We start from the raw sequence: 26,283 nt of genomic DNA, 5'->3' as shown, positions 1-26,283 counted from the left end.
GCTTAGCATTATGTGTAATCCCAGCTTCATGGTTTGTCTTGTTTTAGACAAACCAACAGTTGTATCTAGAACAAAGTTTTAAACCATAAACCTCAGGGCCAGCTTTAGAGCATCCCATTTGATGGTGCTCTTGTGCCTACCAGATAGGGCAGCGTTTCCCAACCTTGGGCCTCCAGCTGTTTTTGGACTACAACTCCCATCATCCTTAGCTAGCAAGACCAGTGGTCAGGGATGATGGGAATTGTAGTCCGAAAACAGCTGGAAGCCCAAGGTTGGGAAACACTGAGATAGGGGACCATTATTCTTATCTGAAAGGTGTTCCAGAGTGAGCTCTCGGACGCCTCCAAGATCCAACGTAAGTGTGGCCATACTTAAGATTGGATTTGAGGAGTGGACTGTCCATTGAGTAGCCTTGTGTGTGCATACGTTAGGTGTATTACGTTACAGTGGTACCTCGGGTTAAGTACTTAATTCGTTCCGGAGGTCCGTTCTTAACCTGAAACTGTTCCAACCTGAAGCACCACTTTAGCTAATGGGGCCTCCTGCTGCTGTTGCGCCGCCAGAGCCCGATTTCTGTTCTCATCCTGAAGCAAAGTACTTAACCCAAGGTACTATTTCTGGGCTAGCCAAGTCTGTAACCTGAAGCGTATGTAACCTGAAGCGTATGTAACCTGAGGTACCACTGTATTTCTTATCAGTTGTGGTTTGGCTCATTTAGGTTATTTTCATCCTTGATTAGAAAGTAAATGGGCATTTTAACTGATACTCCAAGGGAGAGGTAAGAGAATGCTTCTTGTAGAGTGACAATGTTTTCCTGCCTCTGGCAACTGGAGAAGTACAGTCCCACTTGGTGGTTTCGTAGTAACCACTTAGAAACACCTTTTGGATAAAACTAAGAGTTCCTTCTTATTAACGTGTCCTCCTTCTTCATGTTGTTATTTGAAGTACAGTGGTACCTCAGGTTACATACGCTTCAGGTTACATACGCTTCAGGTTACAGACTCTGCTAACCCAGAAATAGTGCTTCAGGTTAAGAACTTTGCTTCAGGATGAGAACAGAAATCATGCTCTGGCAGCGTAGCGGCAGCAGGAGGCCCCATTAGCTAAAGTGGTGCTTCAGGTTAAGAACAGTTTCAGGTTAAGAACAGACCTCCAGAACGAACTAAGTACTTAACCTAAGGTACCAATGTACATGAATAAACAAAATAGTCAGCTACTTTAGTTCTTAATCATTCAATATTTTTCAAGCACACCAGTATAAACTCAGGGTTTTAATGGTTGTTAATTGGATTTCATTGTCTAGTGTTTTTAGATGTTTATATGATCAGGTGAAGGTATGGTATGCTTGTAAGTGATTCTTTGTGTGTGAAGTAATTTGTATTTTATCTTTTAAAAAAAAATTAAATCTTGAATAAATTTCAGAACTTAATGTCAAACATGTTCTATTTCTTTAACAATAGCTGAAGTCTGGGATAAGGAGTTTGACCCAGTCATGGTAATTCTCCGAACTGTTTACCGTAGAGATGTGCAATCTGCGATGGACAGATATACAGCATTGTAAGTTGAATGTATTCTAAAATGAATACTATATTATGTAATAGTAATATACAGTGCCTTTTATTCTTAGGCAGTGAACCCGTTGGCATGTCATGCAAAGCCAGTTTGTTTTAAATCGTGGCTTAATCGTGATTCTTAATTGTGAATTGTTTGTTCGCTTCACACAAACCATGAGAAATAAGACAGAAGTAAGCCCAGATTTGTTACTGACTTTATTTCTTGCTTACCACTCATGGTTTGTGTGAATAAAAACGTTCCATACTATGACTTGTCTGAGTACATGCTTAAAAGTAGATTAATACTCAATCTGCTGCCGTAGTTAGCAAGGGCAAAATCATTCCATTTACATCTTGTTGCCACTCACTTGAAACAAATTATTATTCAGCTGGCTTGGGTCAGTATACGGCTGAAGTCCTTACAAGTATAATTTTGTGCTTTTCACTGGTGCAATTTTGTGAAACGTGTACCTTTTAAGTTTTTTTTTTAAAAAAACTTCGTTTTGTGAAGTGGCATGTCAAAATGATGTATTGCCTGCCATTTTGAAGAAATACATAACCTTTTCAATTTTTAGTGAACTGAATAATATGTTCCTTGGAGCCACGTAAAAACAAATTGGAAGTCAACCTTTTGGATTTTTCCTTCCCTCCCATCTCCTCCCCTCCTACCCAACACTTGCATCTTGAAGAACTGTTCTAGATATACTAACTGGAAATGTTACCCATCTAGAGATTTGTAGTTGTTCTTCATTCCCATCTGTGTGGTACAACTATGTTTACTACCCATATTATTAAAAAGATGATTTGTCATTGGGAGACCTGGTCAGAAAACAAAGTAACATTTTTGTTTTCAAGTCTCTTTACTTCCTTGTTTCTGCTTTCCTTTTGTCAGCTGTGAGTTACAGGTTTAAGATGAAATTCTCTGGCAAAAATGGGAACATCCTGTTACCTGAAAAGATTTTGCCCTCCTTCAGCACATCTGGACTTGAGCTCAGTAGAGATGTTATGCTTAACTGTCTTAATCAGAGTTAAGAGATTGGAAGCAGGCCGTTTTTCTTTGTTGGTATTAACCGTGGTGCACCAGAATATCAGCACCAGTATTAATGTTAACTGTAAACCTAGGCTTAGAAACTGGCTTGCAAACCTTTTGAATTTCTCCTCCCCTTCCATTAGTATTTACCATGGTAGCACTGTTGTTGCATACTTACCTTGCTGTACTTAGGTTAACACTGACAAGGACAGGAGTGTGGAGTCCATGTGGAAGGAGGAATGGGTAGTATCAGTTGTGCTGGTGAAATCTAAGACCACAATCATAAGTACACTCAAAAGAGAGAAAACTCAAGATTTACTTTCGAGTACATGGTGCTGTGGTCTAAACCACAGAGCCTAGGACTTGCTGATCAGAAGGTTGGCAGTTTGAATCCCCGCGACGGGGTGAGCTCCCGTTGTTTGGTCCCAGCTCCTGCCCACCTAGCAATTTGAAAGTATGTCAAAGTGCAAGTAGATAAATAGGTACCGCTCCGACGGGAAGGTAAACGGCATTTCCGTGCGCTGCTCTGGTTCGCCAGAAGTGGCTTAGTCATGCTGGCCAAATGACCCGGAAGCTGTACGCTGGCTCCCTCGGCCAATAAAGCAAGATGAGCGCCACAACCGCAGAGTCGGTCACGACTGGACCTAATGGTCACGGGTCCCTTTACCTTTACCTTTTACATACTTAGTACATCTGTTGAGATATGAAGGTGGTGATTGTCTCACTCTTTTTGTGATCATAATGAAAGTTATCAGCAGGAGAGAGGCAGCACTATGATGTTGAAAGCGCTTCAGAATTCAGACCGTGGGAAGCCAAAACAAAAATTATTACAATTTGGAAGACAATTGGACTTTTTAAATTTATTTTTTATTGGATTTGATTTGATATGTTAATTAGATGTTTTTATTGGAAAATTAATAAACGCTTTAAAAAAAAGAAAAGAAAGTTCTCAGCTTTCACCATTCTATCTGATTTGCTGTTGGCTTTAGTATTAGAAGAGCCAGAGCCCTTTATCCAGGGTTGTATCCAATGAAGGCACCCTGTTAGTGCAAGGATTTCTGCTTCCCATCTCTCCCTAGCCCCTCAAATCTGTTCCTGGATTATGGCAAAAACCCATAATGCATTTGAGCCTATTTTATAACTGGCACCTGGCTTTCAAAATGTTCGGTGCAAGCATTTTTAATTTTTCATTTACTACCAGAAATGCTGAAAAGGGCATGCAGTCAAATGGGCATTCGTTGAGTATCACAGTTCTCAGTTGTATCTTCTGTAGCATTAACTTTGAGCAGGTTATTTTCTGGTTCTCTTACAGCTTAAAACAAAGTGGGAAAGTGCATGGAAACCCCTGGCCTCCTTACAAGAAACGGACACATTTACACCCAAGCTACAAAGGACTCATGAGGCTGTTGCACTGCAAAACCTTACACATTGTGTTATTCACTCTGCTCTACAAGGTACTATTGAATTTTTGGAGTAGGGAGGGGGAGCCAAGGGACACAAAGCTACTTCAGACTTCACATCATTTTGGTTTCTGGAGGATGTTTGCTGTGGGTACAATTTTGAAACAGTGATTTAAAAATAAAATAAAAAGTTAATAAAACTTGATTTTCCAAGGAGAAATGGAACACAACTGAATACATTTACAGATTATTGTTAAGAGAAAATAGTGCCACAAAAGCCTCTTGTTTTGCTCCTGTCCTGAAACATTCTGCACATTTTCTCAGCTATACAGGCTCAAGCTAAATTAGGTGGCCAGACTAGAATTTTTGAAACCTCATCTTGGGCTCACCTCTCTCTCCCCCTCTCTCTCCCTCTCTCTCTCTCTCTGTGAACTTCTTTAATTTGTTCCTTAAAATGAAAGCTTGCATATTTCCACAACACAAACATTTTCTAGTTGTGTTTGGGAAGGTGGTGCTGTGTGTTTGTGAATTGTGACCATTTTTCTCTTGGTAAATCGTTAACAGCTGTCATTCTGGGAGGTTTTCCTGTACTGAATACTGAATCATGTGGAACTGATGTAGCTATATATTATTTCTTTCTGTTTCCCCTCCCCTCCCACCGAATTCTGAAGTGGAAAAATTTTGAAAGGGAAAAAGGAAAGTAATATTTACTTTTGCTTTAGATATTAATGGATCATCAAAATCTGTCGGAACATGTCCTTTGCATGGTTTTATATTTGATTGAGTTGGGACTAGAGAACTCATCCGAGCAGGAATCTGATGAAGAAGTAAGTGCTCACATTTCTGTACCTTTTTGGTGTTGTGTTTGTGTCTATAACTACATTTTTATTTTATAGACAATATATTTGCTCTGATCGCAGCAAACTTTTACTGGAATGGAGGGGTGGGGGTAAGGCAATTTTCCTTCCTTCCTCCCTCCTGTGTCCCCTGGAAAGTTATTTGGGTGGGCTAGGGGACCCTACAGAAGAGCATGGGAGGTGGCACTGTGGACTGTAGTAGGAGGGGGACATTACTGAAAATTGCCCCTTTCCTGCAGTTGGCGCCTCTGTTAGCATGGCATAGTGGTTAGAGTGCTGCCTTTGGCCCTGGGTGTAAAGGTAAAGGGACCCCTGACCATTAGGTCTAGTCATGGCCGACTTTGGGGTTGCGGCGCTCATCTCGCTTTATTGGCCGAGGGAGCCAGCATACAGCTTCCGGGTCATGTGGCCAGCATGACTAAGCCGCTTCTGGCGAACCAGAGCAGCGCACGGAAATGGCGTTTACCTTCCCGCCGGAGCAGTACCTATTTATCTACTTGCACTTTGATGTGCTTTCAAACTGCTAGGTTGGCAGGAGCAGGGACCAAACAATGGGAGCTTACCCCATTGTGGGGATTTGAACTGCCGACCTTCTGATTGGCAAGTTCTAGGCTCTGTGGTTTAACCCACAGCGCCACCCGCGCACCAGGGTTCAAATCCCCACTCAGCCATGAAGCTCACGGGGTGACCATGGGGCAGCTACTCACTCTCAGCCTAACCTACCTCACAGGGTTGCATGTTCGCCACCTTGAACTCCTTGCATGAAAAGTGAGCTCATTAAAGAAGGCCCCAGACCCTCCTTCTCCAGCCTTGGGTCGTCAGATGAACTACACTCCCATCTGGGAACTCTGGGTTGGAGAAGACTGCCGTTCCACAGGCAGAATGAGTCCCTCTGTTGGTGGGAGGACATTCTGGATCTAATCCACTATCATTTCAGAGCCTTATTTTAATGGTGGGCTGCTCATTGTGGGTGGAAGTTGGTCCCTAGGAGTAACTCAAAGACTTCTAGTGCAGTGAGCTCAGAGCCTGAAAATCCCAACTCAGTCACGAGCCCACCGTGTGGCTTTAGGCAAGCTAAACAGCCTCAGCTCACCAGCTGCCATACAGGGATAGCAATACTTCACAAGGCTATCATGGCAACACGAGAACAGGGCCTTCTCTGCAGTTGCTCCCTGTCTGTGGAATGCTCTCCCCAGGGAAGTTCGCCTGGCACCTTCATTATACACCTTTAGGCGCCAGGCAAAAGCATTCCTTTTTAACCAGGCCATTGGTTAATTTGATTTACATCCTATGCCCTTTTAAAATGTGGTTTTTTGTGGTGGAGGGCACTATTGGGTTGTTGTTTTTATTTTTATTATGTATTTTGTGGTTTTATATCTTGATTTTATTATGTGAACCGCCCTGAGACCCCCGGGTATAGGGCGGTATAGAAATTCAATAAATAATAATATTGGGAGAATGTATATGGCGCGTAACATTGCATAGTACTGTCACCTTAGTATTTCGGGAGCATTTTCCCCCAGACACTTAAAGTGCTCTGTAAATACTAAGGTGGCAGCCCCAGTTATTCAGGAATAATTTTCCTCCATGTGCGGATTGGATGGGTTGCACTGACCACATCTGGTGCTGATGGCCTGCTTTGTTTTTGTTTGTTTAATGGCTGATGTGCCAGGATTCCATGGGAGGACAAGAGCGCTGCCACGATAGTTGGTTCCCAGGGAATAACTTGGTGTCTAACATGCGCCACTTCATTAATTACGTGCGCGTCAGAGTCCCAGAGACGGCCCCAGAGGTGAAAAGAGAACCACCAGCAACTACGAGTGCCGATGGCTCAGCAGCTTCTCAGGTAAGGATGAGATCTTGCAGATTTATTATTACGGTTTAGAATCTCATAAGTCAATATTGGTCAGTGTGGTTGAATTAAGCTCTGCTGAACATATAGCTGTTCGTATTTGATACTTCAAGACCTGGTATGTAATAATCACATTTCTTAGGGTGTTTTAATGCCATCCTTTTCCTCCAACTTCCCAGAATCCCAGGCGGCCTAAAGGACTTCAGAGAGAGGTAGAATTCTGTGTATCTTGCGTTCTAATGGCAAGATGGCTTTAGCTGTGCTGACCCTAACTTCCCTGCAATTCCACAGTCTTTTCAAGAATGTTATTAAGAAATAGCCGCCATTGCATATTTCTAACGATTGTGTTAAAAAAAAAAGCGCATTGGCCAAGAACATGGCAATCCTTTTTGGTTCCAAATTAATTGTGCCATCTGCTGGAGATAACCTTTTTTTTAAAAAAAAAAAGGGGGGGGGGGAGAATTGCTAGCCTGTTGGAATAAATACTGGCTGCTTTGAGTGTGTGTGAATTTCTGCTGCGGTTCTTGCTAACATTTAATAATGCTCCTGCTCTTTAGCTTCCCATTTTCAATAAGCCTGGCCCTCAATCTTGTTAGAAATTACTTGAAATGATAAATGGTTAGTTGATTCATCTTTGTGAACACATGATTAACTTGTTTGAATGATTTATAGCCAATTCATAATGGGGTTGCCACCTTTTCGGGTGGAGGGATGGTGAAGAACAGAGCCATGGCTCATTTTCTTACAGTAAATCAAGTATACACTACTACATATTTCATTAGCAGCAAGGCTATGCTAAAAGGAAAATGCTTAATGGAAGGCAAGCATCACAGTTATTTTTTAAGGACAGAGCAGCAACTCCGTAAAATAATCACATTTGTCATGGTATAGCAGGTATGTCCAACAAGTTGATCGTGATCTACCGGTAGATCACTGGACGTCTGTGGCAGATCACTGGTAGATCATTGGCTCCCCCCAAAGTAGCTGAACAACTGTGGCTCCCCTAAAAAAAAGCACAACATTTTACCTCCTCCCTGAAACAACTCAACAACTTTGACCTGAACCCGAAAAAAGGGGATAGATCACTGCCAGTTTTTAACTGTGAGTAGATCGCAGTCTCTTGGGAGTTGGCCACCCCTGTGGTATAGAACAAATTTTAACAAAAATTGCAGCTGTAAAATGCACATGGTTTTTTTGACCCACCTGCAGAGCCGATAACACCCCCTAGTCCCTCTTTAAATAATGCAACGTGCTCTTTTTTTCTACATACATATCTCAAATTTATAACAATTCTTATAGTAGAATGTACACAGTGGTATTCCAAACTTTTAAAAAGGGACTGGAGCCTTTTTAATCATAAAGTTTTTTAGCTGTAAACTTTGTGTATTGGGGGGTGGGGGTGGTTTTGTTTTACTGCATACATACTGGGAATGTTCAAAAGTGTTAAGCAGTTTGGAGCAGGCTGTGGGATTACTTTCCCCCTGCCTTTAGAAGTGCTAATTTCCCCAGTCCTTCCTCTGCTGCCCTTAACCGTGACTGAACTTAACATCTGCAACTACATTTGGTTATGATTAAGGCTAACCAAGACTGGAAATCTGAGAGAACCTTGGTTACACTAAACTGCTGATCATATTTGGGTTTGGATACAACCCTAAACCATAGCTTGTTCAGCTTTAACCCACCCAAGCCAACTAATTATGGTTTGTGTGAGGTCAACAAACCACTGCCTGAAATTATGGTTTTACGTTGGCTTGTGTTAACTGTGATTTGTTGTATCAAAACTCAGTATCGTGGCTTAATCCTAGTCCATGCCTCTGCCAAAACGTTTGGAAACCGAAGCGTGGCTTCTGATTGGCTGCAGGAAGCTCCTGCAGCCAATCAGAAGCCCCATCGGACACTTGGCTTCCAAAAATAGTTCACGAACCAGAACAGTCACTTCTGGTTTTCAGCGTTTGGGAGCCAAAACGTTCAAGAACTAAGGTGTTCAAAAACCAAGGTACGACTGTACTTAATTGTGGGTAAGTTCGGCGGGGGGCGGTATGGTTTCTTCAGAAGGGAATGCTGGAGAGGCAGATGATCTTGTGGCCTGCTTTTAATTGCATTACTTCGTTAAGCATTTGGGAGTTGTATGTGTGCACCAGCCTTGGGAGATTGTGAAGTATATTTTAAATGTGAATGTACTTTTAAGGTGTAGCAGTTTTTGTTTTAAACAGCTAAGTAACAAATTGAAATTATTTTAAACGTAATTTTAGTTTAGCTTGTAGTTTTCATACTTACTGATTACTGTATCTAATGCCCTTTTCTTATTTTTTCCCCCCTTAAGAATTCAGGAACAGCACAAGTGTTCAGTCTGGTTGCAGAGCGCAGAAAGAAGTTTCAGGAAATCATCAATCGGAATACTACTGAAGCCAACCAGGCTGTTCGACCCAAGACTTCAATGAAGTGGTCTGCTCCGGGTGCAACTCCCCAGCTGACAACAGCTATCTTGGAAATCAAGGAAAGCATATTGTCTTTGCTGGTGAAGCTTCACCATAAACTGTCAGGAAAGCAGAACTCTTATTACCCACCCTGGCTGGATGACATGGAAACGTTAATTCAGTGCGAAAACCCTAAGTACTTACATGGGGATGGAATGACTGCGGTGGAAAGGATTTTATTGAAAGCTGCCCTTCAAAGCAGATTGAACAAACGTATCATTGAAGAAATATGTAGAAAAGTGACTCCACCTGTACCACCGAAAAAGATTAGTCCGGCAGAGAAGAAAATTTTGGACAAAGAAGAAAGGTAATTGGGGCGGGGTTATTTCAGTGTTTGATTAGGAAGTTTGACAATATTCTGTGTTAACAGGCTTCTAGTTCTTCATTTGAGACCTTTATGAATTTAGGGCACTGGTTGGCAGTAGACTTGACTATTGCCAACTATTGTTGATGCTGGAAGAAAACTGAATGGCAGGAAGAGCTAGGGAAATGGGTGCTTGCTGCATTTCCTTTCCCCTTGTACCCATGTCTCAAGAGGGAAAATGTTGTCATAATCTGCCCTCCACTGTCTTAACAGGGCTGCAGTTCTAAGGGCGTGTGCGTGCGTGTATTGATTCTACCGGGGTACCTTGGTTTACAACCGTAATCCGTTCCGGAGGTCTGTTTCCAAACCAAAACAGGTTGTAACCCAAGGCGCGCTTTCGGCAATGGGGCCTCCAAAAAAAAATTGTTTGTAATCCCAAAAAAATGGGTTGTAATCCCCCCAAAAAATTGCAAACCGGGACACGCACTTCTGGGTTTGACGTGTTTGTAATCCAAAACGTATGCAAATCAGACTGTTTGCAAACCAAGGTACCACTGTATTTGTATTGCTATAAAACACATTTCCCCCCCTCTAAACCTTACTGGCAGTGTGTGCTTAGTGTGATACCCACACATGAGCTTTCATAAGAGGCGCATTGCGACTTATACTGTTGTGTTTGTTTGAACATTCCTGCGCTAGCAGTTACCTGATAGAATAACCTGAGCAGGCAAGACTGCGTGTCATCCTGACTCTTTTTGTGGATCCCCACCCCCAGTGTGTGGTGAAATGGGGGCCAGGCCCCTCCCTCCACACCTTTCATGCTGCTTCTCACTCCACCTGAACATCAAATCACCAAGTTGCTTGGGAGCCATTGCAGCATTTCTTTGTGGAGGTAAAGGTAAAGGACAGTTAAGTTCAGTCACGAAAAACTCTGGGGTTGCGGCGCCCATCTCGCTTTACTGGCTGAGGGAACCAACGTTTGTCCATAGGCAGTTTTCCTGGGTCATGTGGCCATGACTAAGCTTAGCATGACTAAGCCGCTTCTGGCGAAACCAGAGCAGCGCACGGAAATGGCATTTACCTTCCCACCGGAGCGGTACCTATTTATCTACTTGCACTTTTGGGGGGTGCTTTCAAACTGCTAGGTTGGCAGGAGCAGGACCAACGGGAGCTCAAGCCGTCGCAGAGATTCAAATTGCCAACCTTCTGATCGGCAACCCCTAGGCTTAGTGGTTTAGACCACAGTGCCACCCGTGTCCCTCTTTGCGGAGGAGAGAACATCAGAAGTCATAGGGCATGTGGAAGGACCTGTGCTGGCAGTTCCTCCCCAAACCAGCATTGATTCTCCGTGACCATTTGGGGCAATGCTGGTATGTGGAAAACTCCTCTCCTCCCCTCCCCACTCTTGCCTGCCATGGGGCTTCAGAAAAAAATGCCCATGGTGGTTTGATTGATTGATTGATTGATTGATTGATTGTATTTGTACAGAGTTGTGCTGCAGCTACTCCATGCTGCGAACACACTGTGTGACTGTTAAATATATATTTTTTAAAATAATTTTTATTGATTTTCTTTTCTCATAACATTCAATATCACCACTTAGCATTCATTTTTTAGTTTCCCCCCTCCCTGTTGAATGGACTCAAGCCGCTTCTTGTCCCACCTACCCAACTCGCTGCTAACACAGCGGCAAGGTAGCAGGGAAGCTGCGGCGAGTTACTCCCCGTTCAGTTGGTCTCCTCGAGACCCCACTCTTCCGTGGGGGTTTTTCAGAGGTGCGCGTAGCCCTAGCGCTTCCCCTACAGATCCAAAATAGCCCAAAACGGTCATCTCTTAACCGGACAATCTGTTTCACACTGCCATTCCGCTCCGCAGACTCTTAAATATGGGGAAAGCATGGGACCTGCTGTGAAATGCATATTTTTTTAGGAATCACCTTATCTCCGTGATTTCAAATTGCTTAATCCCCCCCCCCCATATTGTGTTTTAATTGTCGTAATTCACCTTGCGACCTTAAGGTGAAGGGTGGGCAATTAATTAAGAATCCAAATTGGCCTAATGAGGACTGAGTGTGCCTGGTGGCTGCAGAATGCTGAAGGGCTGTTTTGGGGAGGAGGGGATATGGAACTGAGTGGCTGGAACCCGGAACAAGGAGCACTCCTTGCACTGCAACATTAGCTGCTGTTGATATTTATGGTTTGCCCCCCCTCCTTTTGCACTTTCACACACCTTGGGGCTCCCTCAGTTCTGCAGATCCTTTTCATACGTTTGTATAGGTCATGCAGCTGTTTTAGCTACATACGGCAATAGCTCACTCCTGGAAATAGAGGAAATGATGCTTGCAAAAAGCCTTGACAGGAGGGGACGGAGAGGGGAGCGGGGAGCTGTGTACATATGCTTTTGTGTAAATCCGAAACGAAGATGAATCTCCGCAGGCAATTAAGCTGTTTTGTGTGACCTCAGTGTGTGGAAGGAAGTCGGTAGGAATACAGAGTCCAGTTTGCCATAATGAAGACGGAGCAGGCTGTGAGCAGTCAATGATGACCTATTTTCTGGTTTCTTCGTCCTGCAAAGACAAACTTGACATCACCCACATAAGTCGTTGCCATAGAAACCAAGGCATGGAGCTAAAGAAGAATTTAGCAGTGCTGCTTTGCAATATTTTTTCAATCATGGTGCGGCGCCCCCTGGGCCATGGTAGAAAATCACTGAGCTGTACTGAATTTGTCAGTTTGCTATGGCCTCCTTATTAAGGGTCTCTATTTACAGTTAGCCTGTTTAGCAGAGGCATAGCATGCGCTGAGAGGAATTCCCGGGGGGCGGCGGGGGGGTTCAGTATTATGAAAGCTGCCTCATGTTCTTGATACACCCTCCTTAAATGGGACTAAATTGTGCTTAACTGGGTACTCAGTTGCACTTGTCATATAATAAGTGATGGTGACGATGTGACGGTGATTTTAAATTGCATAAGCTAAATCTTCAGTATCCTTGAAGATCTAGAAGGTTAACTGCATAAGTTACATAATGTTTTAAAAATGGGAATAAAAACTTGCTTGTGTATATTCCTCTCATCGAAAGCCACAATTTGGACGAGAGGATTTACGCACTTGTTAAAGCTATGAAAAATATTTGGTGCCATGTCCTTTGCGTATATCGTCAGCAAATTAGTCCATTATTGTGACAGGATAATGGCAAAAAAGCATTGTATCTAGGGCAGAAGAACTCTGATTTGTTTTTGACAAGAGGTTTGTGCTGTCAAGTTAACAATTCCACTAGCTGTGTAATCACGTTTTCCGTAGGCTTTTGTGCTGTTTCTCTAGAGTTTTTAGGGAAGCTCACATCCTTCTCTGAGACAATAAAAGCATGGTTTTTGGTTGTGCAAAACCCCAGCGTTTTAACTGAGTCAGGTTCCTAATAATATCAACATTCATTTTCTGCGTACATTTCATCCTGCTGTGAATGTTTTTTAAAAATAAATCTTGTATTTTTATGTTGTGAACCGCCGAGATCTGTGGACAGAAGGCAGTATACAAATTTAATTGATAATAATAATCTGCCACATCTGCAATCACACTTCTCCCCACCCTGTCTTGACCAAGCATTGAGATTTTCCAGGGAAGGCCAAAGCTCCTTAGCATATTGTCTTGATGTGTTACACAACATGCTGTTATGTGGGAGAGGGTCTCCTCTGTAGTGGTGCCCTACTTGCAGAATGTCCTCCACTCTGGCACCAATCTTCTTTTTTTTTTGGTGTCAGGCTAAAACCGGGTTATTTAGCCATTTGTAATGGCCATTGCTTGTTTTAAAGATTCTTTACTGTTTCATTGTGCATCCATTCCTGATCTGCAGTTGGGAGTTGTTGTTTTAATTACTACTGTGTCCCACTCTGAAATGCTTGGATGGAGGATATATTTTAATCAATTAATAAAGTGTGGTCAATCAAGCCCTCTCTGCAATGTGGATGGAGCATGTTCTGCTCCTGTCTTAGACTTGTCTGGAGTTCAGCTAAGAAGAGAAGGAAGAGGTAAAGGGGAAGCATACATCAAGGGCTTCTGGTATATTTGGTCATTAAAGCTTTGGGATCTTGGAAGATTGACATGCAATAACATCAGGCAAAAATGATAGTTTCAGGTTTTATGTAACGTTTAAGATCTTCTTGTACTCTACCAACCTAAAAACAGAGCTTATGAATTGAGCTGTCTTGGCATTTGTTCACAATTGCCAATTCTTCTCTTTCACCTAGGCGACAGAAGGCCAGGGAGAGGCAACAAAAGTTGTTGGCCGAATTTGCATCAAGGCAGAAAAGCTTTATGGAAACCGCCATGGATGTTGGTAAGGTTTTATTCTCCATTTTTCTTAATGTGTTTTTTTTTCCAGGTCTCAAGATCTTTGCAAAAGAGGCTAAAGGAGTATCGTTTCCTAGGGCACATTTAATTATAAGAAACAGGATATTTAGACTGAAGGGAGCGAGAAACAGCTTCCCCACTAGAGTTCATCATAGAACCCTCAAGGAAAGTTCTTGCTGTTGCCATAAAAGAAGTGTCTCAGTCTTCTGGTTTAGCCACATAACTGTAGTGATGGCCCTCCACTCAAATCTATTCAAATCCTGCATATAAACTTGCCCAGCAGCTTTGTGCATGGGGTTGAAATGGTAGGGGAGGGTAAAAGGAGCCCCCCAAGCTCACTGAAGGTTCTGGGGAGATGATGGGCAAATGCCATCTCCCAGTGTTCCTACCAAGAGTGAATGGAACTCCTGAAGGATAGCTCCACAAATACCTGGCAGGGACCTCAGTTATATTATTAGCACTCAGGATGTTGATGTTTAGTCGTGTCCGACTCTTCGTGACCCCATAGACCAGAGCACGCCAGGCACTCCTGTCTTCCACTGCCTCCCTCAGTTTGGTCAAACTCATGTTTGTAGCTTCGAGAACACTGTCCAACCATCTCGTCCTCTGTCGTCCCCTTCTCCTTGTTCCCTCCATCTTTCCCAACATCAGGGTCTTTTCCAGGGAGTCTTCTCTTCTCATGAGGTGGCCAAAGTATTGGAGCCTCAGCTTCAGGATCTGTCCTTCCAGTGAGCAATCAGGGCTGATATCAGAATGGATAGGTTTGATCTTCTTGCAGTCCATGGGACTTTCAAGTCTCCTCCAGCACCACAATTCAAAAGCATCAATTCTTCGGCGATCAGCCTTCTTTGTGGTCCAGCTCTCACTTCCATACCATCACTACTACCAAATATGGCTAGATGATTTTATAGGACTGACAGGATCCCGTTTTCTCTGATCTCTCCTAAGCATCCGTCAGAAACACAGGAGTTAACAACACCCTATCCACACAGAGTGTGTCTGAAGCTTCAGGGCTACTACCCAAACCACTTCTCAAAAAAGAGAGGTGGAAGATTGGGTTCTAGCTAAGCAAGGGAGTTCAGGAAGTGGCTTTTTGATCAAGCACTGCCCAGTCAACCTTTGTATCATTTCCACTTCCTCTAGCCAGACTTTGCCAGCTAGAGTTGATTTGCCAGTCCATTCTGGAGATACTTCCCACATCGCTTGATTGAGCATTTCGTAAGCCACCCCGAGAAATCATTAAAGGGCAGGATGTGAGTACTTTGGTGGGTAGTATTGGTGGATGGTACATTTCTGGACACAATTCAAAGTGTTGATGCTGACCTTTCAAGCCCCCCATTGTTCAGCTTTTAAGATTTGATGTTTTATTGTGCTTTTAATATTTTGCTGGAAGCCACCCAGAGTGGCTGGAGAAACCTAGCCAGATGGGCAGGTTATAAATTATTATTATTATTATTATTATTATTATTATTATTATTATTATTATTATTATTATCACCATCATCATCATCATCATCATCAAATAATCAAGACAATAATGTGCTCCCCAAGACCCAGGTTCTGGCTCAGCAGATAAACTGGTAGATCCAGTGTCTGATGCCAAACAGAAGTGATTTGGGAAGTGAGAAGACAAGCCAAGAAGTAGAACATTTTCTGTGTTGACCTGAAACAATTCTGTGTAAGGGCTAGAATAGCAGCAAAGTCACCTGCCATCTCTGTAGCTTTTGTTTAAGCAGTCTGGTTGCTGCATGGTTAGAAAACTACCTGAGAAAATTGTGTTTGCCACCTTGACTTCCTTATAGTAATAATACTGATAGTAATTTTATTTTTTTATACCCTGCCCATCTGGCTGGGTTTCCCCAGTTCCTTGGGGGAAAGGCAGAATAAAAATGCAATACATACATAAGAACTCATGAGTGGCCAACCAGTGGTGTAAGTCAGGGATAGCAGGACCTGATGGAAAACCCATCGGCCCCCATTCCTGGTATAAGTGGTTGGATTTTGTGACACTACTATTGTCTTTTTTTATAATTATATTTTATTAATTTTCCATCAAAAGAAAATACAAATCACACCACATTACAACTTCTATAAATTTTTCCATTTTTGACTTCCTTCAGCCTCTCTGCCAATCATCCGAATTATATCTTCTTTAATTACACATTTCCAAATTTTGCTATTGCCTTTATGCCTACCCCCCACTTCTATTTTCCCTTTTTACAATATTTCTTATGTTATTACAAAGCTTCTTTAAATGCCACTAACGTTATTCCATTATCAATTATACACTCCCAATACTCAACTAACTTTCCCCAGTCCTCGATGACCTTTTGATCTCGTAGATATCTGATCTTCCCAGTCAGTTTATCAAGTTCTGCATAGTCCATCAGCTTCATTCTCCACTCCTCCAGCGTTGGTATTTGTTCTTGTTTCCATTTCTGGGCCAGTAATATTCTTGCCGCAGTTACTGCATATTGGAAAAGTTTATGATCCTTTCTATTTATCTCATTTCCGACAATTCCTAAGAGAAAGGCCTCTGGTTTCTTAACAAATGTATATTTCAACATTTTTTTCAGTTCATTATATATCAACTCCCAGAAGCTTTTCACTTTCTTACATTCGTGACACGACTATTGTCAGTGGAGAAAGACACATTTAGTCCATATTGCAGCAGATGGCTGACTTTCAAAACTGTCTGACTTGCAAGTGGAATCACCTCATTTTAGAATTTTATCACTTGTGATTTTTTAAAAAAATTATACAGAACTTAATGTGTTGTGATTTAATGTTAATCCAGAGAATTCATATGGAACATCCTTTTGACAAGTCTCTTATTAACTCAGCGTGATTCTGCAGCCCAGCTTTCAATTCCTGGAGCAAATTATTTTTGAGGAGTTGCGGGTAGGGAAGGTACATACTCATTTTAATAGCAAGGTGACACAGGTTTTCCTTCTGGATTTTATAGGACAATAGATTAGCTTCTACTCGTCGTCTGGGAATACACATGCTGTGTTAGGGCAAAAGATATTAACATTCTGGGAGTTGCTTCTGTGCTTGGACACAGTGCTTTGCAAGAGCAGTGTTGCTTCCCGTTAACAGATTGTAAAAACCACACTTAGCATGTGGGGTTTCCAGTGCTTAAGCTAAGGCATTGCAGAAACATACAATATTTAGTGTCAAGTTATGCATTATTCTCATGGATCAAGATAATTTCAGTAACCTAGTGCTACTTGATATTTGTTTTTGTTTTTATTTTTTTATATAAATATTTATTGAGATTTTTTTTTAAATACAAAATGCAACAATGATAAACAATATAACATGAATCATAACACATTTTTCAAAACTTCTTTGGACTCCCTCACGTCTCCCACTCCCACTTACATCATTATGACCTTTTTCCAGCAATTTATCATCTTGTTTACATTCTTAAATCTCGTTCAATTAATTTAATCTAATAATTCTCCAAAAATTTTATATTTTCCTCAATCTCACTTATCGTCAAATTCAAATCTAATTCAATGGTAGGCAGTTATTTATGATCTAGCATCCTTCTTAGCCTTCTACCAAATTACAATACTTTTGTAAATAAATATTGAATTTCTTCCAGTCTTCTTCAACCCTCTCTTCTCCCAGGTCTCGAATTCTACCAGTCATCTCGGCCAGTTGCATATAGTCCATCAGCTGCATCTGCCACTCTTCCAGTGTGGGTAGATCTTGAGTTTTCCAACTCTTAGCAATAAGTATCCTTGCTGCCGTTGTTGCATACATAAAAAATGTTCGGTCCTTCTTTAACACCTTCTGGCCGACAATGCCCAGAAGGAAGGCCTCTGGTTTCTTAGTGAAGGTATACTTAAATACCTTTTTCAACTCATTATATATCATTTCCCAGAAGGCCTTCACTCTAGGGCAAGTCCACCAGATGTGAAAGAATGTTCCTTCATGTTCTTTACATTTCCAACATTTATTATCAGACAAATGGTATATTTTGGCAAGTTTAACTGGGGTCATGTACCATCTATATATCATTTTCATTACATTTTCCTTCAAAGCATTACATGCAGTGAAGTTCAGCCCTGTGGGTGCTACTTGATATTTGATTTGAGGGTTTTGCTCTGTTTCGTTTTTAAAGATTTGTACATTTGACATTGTTGAAAGCTGTCTATGGGCAATTAGGAGTACCAACCATACATTTTATCCCCAGTTCCTTTATTCACAGTAATCTACTATTAGCTGGTTAAAAAACCAGTTGTGGCTAGTGGTAGCAATTGCCCTAGTGTAGTGGTAATAGGATACATCGGGCTTCCTCCACCTCGGCCCTCCAGATGTTTTGAGACTACAGTTCCCATCATCCCTAACCACTGGTCCTGCTAGTTAGGGATCATGGGAGTTGTAGGCCAAAAACATCGGGAAGGCCGAGGTTGAGGAAGCCTGGTATGCATTTATTTTCCCAGTTGCTTACAAATGCCTAGGTAATCTCAATATGACCCACTACTGCTGCTACTATTACTACTACTAATAATAACAATTTATTATTTATACCCCACCCATCTGGCTCGGTTTCCCCAGCCACTCTGGGCGGCTTCCAACAAAAGATTAAAAATACATTAAAACATCAGTCATTAAAAACTTCCCTAAACAGGTCTGCCTTCAGGTGTCTTCTAAACATCAGATAGTTGTTTATTTCCTTGACATCTGATGGGAGGGCATTTCACAGGGCAGGCGCCACTACCAAGAAGGCCCTCTGCCTGGTTCCCTGTAACCTCACCTATCGCAGTGAGGGAACCACCAGAAGGCCCTCGACGCTGGACCTTAGTGTCCAGGTTGAACGTTGGCGGTAGAGACGCTCCTTCAGGTATACTGGGCCAAGGCCATTTTAAAGGTCATAATGGAAAATAATGGCTATTTCTGAACCATCGAGAATGTTCCCTTCTCTAATAATAAAGCTGTGAGCATGATTCCACTAATTCTAATTAATAATAACGCTTGCACATAACTGTTTTTGAGCTGCTGTAGCCTTTTAGCTAGACCTACATGTAACGTTCTCTAGTCTGTATGATGTAACTGCATAACTATGAACTATGCATTTGCTATATTTAAAGTAATATATTCAAGTTCTTAATTTAGGCCGGTACTGCAGTGGCTTTGAAATCTGGTTTGGAAAACTTTTTTTTTTTTTTTTAAGCTGTTATTAAACAGCACACAGATTTTGTGCCAAAATCTAAAGTAGCTCACCGTGTTCTGTTTCCATGCACTACAGCAATAAGGAGACTTTAACAAGATATCCTATCTTTAGTTGAGTGGTTGATTTAATCAGTTTTATGCAGCTATAGCAATTGCCTAATAAATCAGTGATATTGTTGAAGATGCTTTCTCCTTTCCTATACTGAACAACAGAGGTGACTTCCTTATTGTTGCTTTGGTCTTGCTGTTATGTAGTTAGTAATCAAAACATTGCGTATTCAAATCCTATTGATTTCAGCAGGAAAAGTTGAAACACACATTTTAATAATCTGTCAAAGTACAGGAATACTCAGTGCGGGATGTTCCTTCTGCATGGCTGTACAGTCTGTGGCAGGAGGGGTAACTAGATGTAATGATTAAAACAATAATGAATTGTTTTCTATACAGAGGTATATCCTATGATTCTGTAAATTGATGATTGATTTGTATAGTGTGGTTGAGTTCTCTTGTCACAGCAAGTGACAACACATTTGAATGTGTTTATATTCAATACTCAATTGAAAATACTTGCCATTATATTTCCAAAGCCGTTAAAAAGTTTGTTTTTTTTTAGTGATTTATTAGGAAAGCTTTCCTAATGGATTCTTTTTTATCTTTGGAAACGGTGACCTGAATTACTTTATAGGTTGAAAACATACAGGAGAAATGTTGTTTTCCTATTTCCTATTTACATAATGTCTAGCTTCCCTGAGAGAAATTAATATGGAAAGACTATACTTTCAGGGGTCACTTCTATAGCGCATAACTAGAGAAATTAATATAGAAATGAATTGGTTTTTAAACATGAAAACTACCGTATTCATTTCATCTGTTGTTCTTTCAGTTGCCACTGGGTGGCGGTAAAAGTGCATATAGTGTCAAAAACAATAATCTTAAATGTCAAAGACAATATGCTTCTTTTTCTTCCTGCTCCCTGGTTTCCCCCCTAGGTTTTGGCAGCATTGCCATTAAGAAACTAAAGGAAAACAGCATCTTCCCTGCGACCAAGGTTACACTTTTCTCCTTGCCTGTGATAATGGAGTTCCCCATCATGGACTTGAATGTGCAGCCAATCTCTGCAGAAAGCAGTTTTGCCAGCCCAATGCTTGGGGTTTTGCTCACCATAGAGCTGGCAAAGCTCCTTGTGCTGTGGTTCCTGGCAAGCACCTGGCAGTTGGGGGCTTCAGAAGCACCTTGCAAAGGGCTTTGACAGGTGGGCAGAACAACCAACCTATAATTTATCTGATTACATCGGTTTATTGGCCGGTGGGTTGTCTCACTCCCCTGCCAAAGTTGGTCCAAGTGGGTGGGGACAGATAATGAGGCCAGAAGTGTTCCCCACCCCTGTTCTAGTCCTTCAGTGAGAGAAACGTCCCACATGATGCTTTCTAAAAGTTCTTCTGGTTTTTCTCATCCGTTGTCTCATGCCAAGTCCCAACTTTTCAAAGTTTGGATTGAAAAAACAGGACTTAGATAGATAAGGGGCTATTGAAATGAAACACACGGAACATTCCAGTGCCTCCACATTAATTACTAAATCAGTGATGGTGGTAGTTGTTTTATTTGATGTGCATTTTTATTTTCTTTTTGCGTACATATGTTGGCTGCAGCTATATAGATTACAAAACTGGCTGATGCAGCAGCTTCTCAGTCACTTCCTGCAGTGGAGGTGGGGACAAGCTTGTCCTACCACCCAAATATTGCAAGGAACATGCTTTACACTCTCTCTCTCTCTCTCTCTCTCTCTCTCTCTCTCTCTCTGTGTGTGTGTGTGTGTGTAATATAAACATGATTTATAGTAGCATGGAGATAAAGCTCAGTGTGGACAAAATTAAATATATGTGCCATCCTTAGGTGGAAAATAGTAACACGCTGCATTTTATAATTGGTATAATGATCCAACTGACAGCCTACCTTGCATTTTACCCACTTACGAGAGTGTCAGTTCTTCACTAATACAGTTTCCTTCCTCTGATCTTTAGAGTCACCAGATGCAGAAATTGCTATGGAGATAGCAACAGCAGAACAGCATGTCCCTGAAGCTGTGTATGATTGTGTTATTTGTGGACAGAGCGGCCCTTCCACTGAGGAGCGACCGGCTGGATTAGTTGTGCTCTTACAGGCCTCTTCAGGTAGGGCTGATGAAACAGCTTCCTGAGTTGGAAGAAGATAGGTAGATATCTGAGAATATTTTAACAGCAGCTAGTGTTTGCTGCACTTCAAAGGAGCTGCAAGAAAAGTGTACATACGGCCATCTCACATGGTTATACAATGGTATCTCTGGATGCGAACAGGATCCAATCCGGAGCCCCGTTTGCATCCAGAAGTGAACGCAACCCGCATCTGCATGTGCGCGGGTCATGATTCGCCGCTTCCGCACATGCATGCGACATGTGCGCATGCGCGAGCGTTACTTCCGGGTCGCCACAGCGCGCAACCCGAAAATACTTATCCCAAAGCTACTTCAACCCGAGGTATGACCGTATTCTTGAGCTTTTTGTTGTATAAAACCAAAGCGAGGAACCTTTTTTGCCCTGAGGGTTGTGTGTCCAATCATGGCAACCTCCACATGCCCCTTACGGACAGAGACACAAGTGGGTGGGGCAACAGACATGATTCTTTGCACTGGATGCCGCGTTCTAGACCATGCAAAAGCCAGAGGTTTCTATCCATGCTCACACCCTCTCCACCTGCTATCCAAGAAAGCAAGGTGCATTATCACACTTCGCAAACACATTTCTGCCGGCAAAAATCTCTGGTTAGGAAGCCATGGACCTAGCCAGGCAAGAGTGCGTGTCCTGCTGGGAGAATATGGTGTGCGGATGTGACCTGTGGCTAAAAAGTAGAACTACCTCAGTTGCGCTTCGTTTCCCGCTCTGCTGATGATGACATTATTTCTCCTTGCAGTTTTGGGGCAATGCCGCAATACTACTGAGCCCAAGAAGCTACCAACCTCTGAAAAGGAGCAGATTTATCCTTGGGATACGTGTGCGGCAGTGTATGAAGCCCGCCTCGCCACTTTACAGCACTTCTTTAAAGATGTAAGTTTTCTGCAGCAGCATGTTGCGATGGTGTTCTGTCTCTTGCGCTTCATTTAGATATTTAGCTACGTCAACTGCTATAATTTTTCTTACGACTTCTTTGAATTCTAATAGCAATTACGAATTACTTCAAATTATCTCTGTGAGTGTTCCACAGGGATGCGAGAACCTGTGTCTCTGATTGTGCACACTGTTCAGTTTAGGACATGTATGTTAAAATGCTTGCTCAGCAGTGAAAATAGTTGTTTATCAGTTTCACAATTAGGACTGTGGCAAACCAGCAGTTTTAAGGGCATTTTGTCTCCCAGAAGAGGAGTGCAATTTGAAAGAGAGAGAGCACTTCTTTATGCCAGTGATTTCATCTCCATTCTTCCTCTTCTTCTTCTCCTTCCAAAAAACAAAACCCCATTTAAAAACTATTGACTCTGGTACTGGGATCAGCAGTGATGGAACAGAGCCCTGACCTTCATCACATTTCCTCCTAAGAATGTCTCTTGAACTATACAAGCATGTTTGCACAAAAAAAGGAGAGAGGAGTCCACTGTTGTCCTGGCAAACTGTTTCAGGGCCCAGTAGTTGTAGTTCAGAAAAAAAATACTGAAATTGTTCCACATCATTTGTCACCTACAAATGGAATGATGAATTTGGCTGGGTCCTGATTACAACTCCTTGTTTGTGAAATGAGTATACAACTGAAGGAATTTTAAAAAAATGTTTGGAGTGATGCACTAAGAAATCAGGTGTCATTTTCTGCTTCACTTTGTTGCCATATCTACTACTTCTCATTTACATTGTTTCCTGAAAGGAGCAAAGCTACAAACAAGAACATTTCCTTCTGTTGAGGGGAAACACAATAATTTCATATCCTTATACCCTTTCCTTAGAGCCAATTGGAGGCACGAAACATGGCTTTTCAACAACTCTAGCATGTAGACCTTGTTACTACATCTAGTTAAAAATATTCCCATAAAACCAGAAAACCAGAATTTACTTAAAGATAAAAGCATCGCTTCCTTTCTAGCCAACCAATGAATGAATAGTTTGGGATGCATGCATAACCCACTGCACACAAACAACATTTTCATACATTTCAAACGTTTTAGTCATTTTTACTGTTTAGTTAAAGGGGGCCACATGCATTTGATTGTGTGAAAAGATCTGAAGTGCCTTGGTACCTATTAGCAGAGCACTTTATTAGCAATTCTAGATCTTTCTGAAATACAGCATCTTGTGCACTGGGAACCCTTTCACTTAGGAAACTCGTTTACTCTTTGATTTTAAAAAAAGTATAGTCCAAGTCAGATATTACATGGATCAAATGTTTTTGCTTTCTTTCAGCTTTCCAGATCATTATTGTGCTAAAATTGTCACAGTAGGAAAGAATTAATCCTTAAATTTCTCTTGGCGCAGAAACAGAAACCTCTGTTAAAGCCCTTGAATAGTTTGTTCACCTCACCTAAGGAATAGGGGAACAAATCCTGTTTTTCTAAAGTTACTTTTTTCCAATTTTTTAAACACACACACATGGCTTTTATTCAGCTGGACCTCAATGGAGCTCAGTTGCAGCACCTCTCAGGTGTGCGCCATTGCCATTCTAAGAGAACAAGGGAGAAGTTCACATCACCTCTTTTTCTAGAATAATAGTACTGTGTAAAATAATAATAATAATAGGAAAAACCAGCAGCAGTTCACATCTATTATACATTAACAATCAGTTCATTCATTTTAAAATAAACATAAATTCATATAAACTCTCATATGTTCAAATAGGTATCCTCATGAAATTGATATCTGTAATAAATATGTTCAGATGTAGCCAGGCAATATGGTCCACAGACCATCAAATCCTTCCAGGCTTATTTGCGATTTAGGTGAGAGGTATAAAATTTTAACCCACGTTATGAATTCTTTAGAAAATCTAAATTTGTCCAAAGTAGCAAACATAAAGTGCCTTGGTGGTATCCTAGCATGCGCTGAGAATCACTTTTCAGGTGAGTGCTAACGGGACCTTTTCAGCATCTAAGGAAATAGGTGCAGCTGGATCAGTTCTAAGACCGTTTAAAGCAGCTGGTTGGGTCACCAATCTTGGGTGATGAGCTCCCTGTCTATGCTGAATAAAACTTTTTTGATTCACATGCAGTACGGTTAATACCACTGCCCTAACTCTTATTAGCCAGAATCTCTGTTCATACCCTAACATCTATTCCAGTTAAAGAAATTGGCCTATAACTTGCAAAATTTGTCATGGTCTTTACCAGGCTTAGATGTAACAGAAATATATGCATCATACATTGGAAGTTGAACAGGAACCTTATTCAAAGACTTTTTGATAAACACATAGATGATTAGGCATAAAAACCCCCCTGACTTTCTTGGCCCTAGCTCTTTGTTGGTCTTCACTTTATGAATAACATTCTATGTATAAATTAGACAACTAATTACACGTAATTTATTTTGATTAATTTACATTTTAATTGGTGGTGGAGATATATATGGATGTTTTTTTACCCCCCTTTTTTTACCTTTTTAAAAGAGTTCCTGTCTGCAATCGGTATCAATTGGCTGGGAAGGAGGTGTGTATGTACAAACCTGTGGCCACACGTTACACATAGATTGCCATAAATCCTACATGGAATCATTGCGGGTAAGTTAAAATGGACATTTCTGGATATTGAGCTTTTTTACTCATTAAGTACTATAGGCTTTGCTGTTGACATCGATAGAATCCCAGTGATGCCTTTATGTACCATCTGGGTTTTTTAAACAAGCTGCAAAATCCATCTTTTGAAATATAATGCCCCCCCCCTAAATATTATGCCCTCCCACTTAAATATTCTCATATATAATGCATTATGGTATTGGCCACGAAAAAGAAGTTTTCAGTTCTGTACTATTTCATTGAAGTTGGATGGGCTTCACAGTACACGGCCCCTGTTGTATTTGGTAATATTTGAATTTGCTGATCTGCTATGTTAGAAACATCTGACTATGGTCTGTAGTGATGGGCTGTGCAGGTGATGCAGCAATGGAGCTTAAATTATTGCTCTCCAGGCTTCATCTAACTGATTCAAATAAGATAACTTCCATACTTGAATCAAAGTGGCATGCAGCAACCACTCTTATGGCAATGGGGAATGGGGTATGGGATCTAACAGTTTAAAAAAGTGGTCACAATTCACAACCTGGACAAGGTAAGTTCAGTGGTCTTAAAAATTAAGAGAGGGGTCCCTGCCAAACAACTGCTTTGTGCTTATCACGATGAAAGCCTCATTCACCTGAGCTTTTATTGGTTCTGTGAAAGGAAGTGTAGTCACAGATAGACAATCTGTGAAAGTAACAATTTTTTCTAGCCACCAGTGTTGCCCTCCATTGCTTGTGACAGAGTTCCCCCCCCCTTAAAAAGGTAAAGGGACCCCTGACCGTTAGGTCCAGTCGCGGATGACTCTCGGGTTGCGGTGCTCATCTCGCTTTACTGGCCGAGGGAGCCAGCGTGCAGCTTCCGGGTCGTGTGTCCAGCATGATTAAGCCGCCTCTGGTGAACCAGAGCAGCACACGGAAATGCCATTTACCTTCCCGCCGGAGCGGTACCTATTTATCTACTTGCACTGGCATGCTTTCGAACTGCTAGGTTGGCAGGAGCTGGGACAGAATTAGGCTTAGGGAAAAGCTTATGGGAGGAAGTCAATGTGACACTATGGAGACTGGTAAAGGGACCCCTGACCATTAGGTCCAGTCGTGACCGACTCTGGGGTTGCGGCGCTCATCTCGCTTTATTGGCCGAGGAAGCCAGCGTACAGCTTCTGGGCCATGTGGCCAGCATGACTAAGCCGCTTCTGGAGAACCAGAGCAGCACACAGAAATGCCATTTACCTTCCCGCCGGAGCGGTACATATTTATCTACTTGCACTTTGAGGTGCTTTCGAACTGCTAGGTTGGCAGGAGCAGGGACCGAGCAACGGGAGCTCACCCTGTCACGGGGATTCGAACCGCCGACCTTCTGATCGGCAAGTCCTAGGCTCTGTGGTTTAACCCACAGCGCCACCCATCAGTGCAAACATTAGTTGAACCCGGTCCATAGTCTTTCAAGTGTTTTGTTGAGGTTGTTACAGATACCAAGGATAAGAAAATGATGATTCAGTTCTCTTTTCCTAGAGAATCACTGTTGCCATGTCTACAGAGAATTGAATATTTGCTACTATA

General features: G+C 41.8%; 1 protein-coding gene across 1 annotated transcript in view; it reads left to right on the top strand.

Annotated features, from left to right (window-relative positions):
• The window catches only part of UBR3 (ubiquitin protein ligase E3 component n-recognin 3), a 92,269-nt gene that overhangs the window by 36,073 nt on the left and 29,913 nt on the right, over nucleotides 1-26,283 (top strand). Inside the window, 9 exon segments of the mRNA XM_079983763.1 lie at nucleotides 1,461-1,557; nucleotides 3,896-4,037; nucleotides 4,706-4,810; nucleotides 6,513-6,686; nucleotides 9,016-9,476; nucleotides 13,717-13,805; nucleotides 21,025-21,174; nucleotides 21,950-22,083; nucleotides 24,617-24,727. Coding sequence (XP_079839889.1) covers nucleotides 1,461-1,557; nucleotides 3,896-4,037; nucleotides 4,706-4,810; nucleotides 6,513-6,686; nucleotides 9,016-9,476; nucleotides 13,717-13,805; nucleotides 21,025-21,174; nucleotides 21,950-22,083; nucleotides 24,617-24,727 — 1,463 coding nt within the window.

The sequence above is a fragment of the Podarcis cretensis genome, assembly GCF_951804945.1.
Source record: "Podarcis cretensis genome assembly, chromosome: 1".
NCBI lineage: Eukaryota > Metazoa > Chordata > Lepidosauria > Squamata > Lacertidae > Podarcis > Podarcis cretensis.
This window is presented reverse-complemented; position numbering and strand designations above follow the sequence as displayed.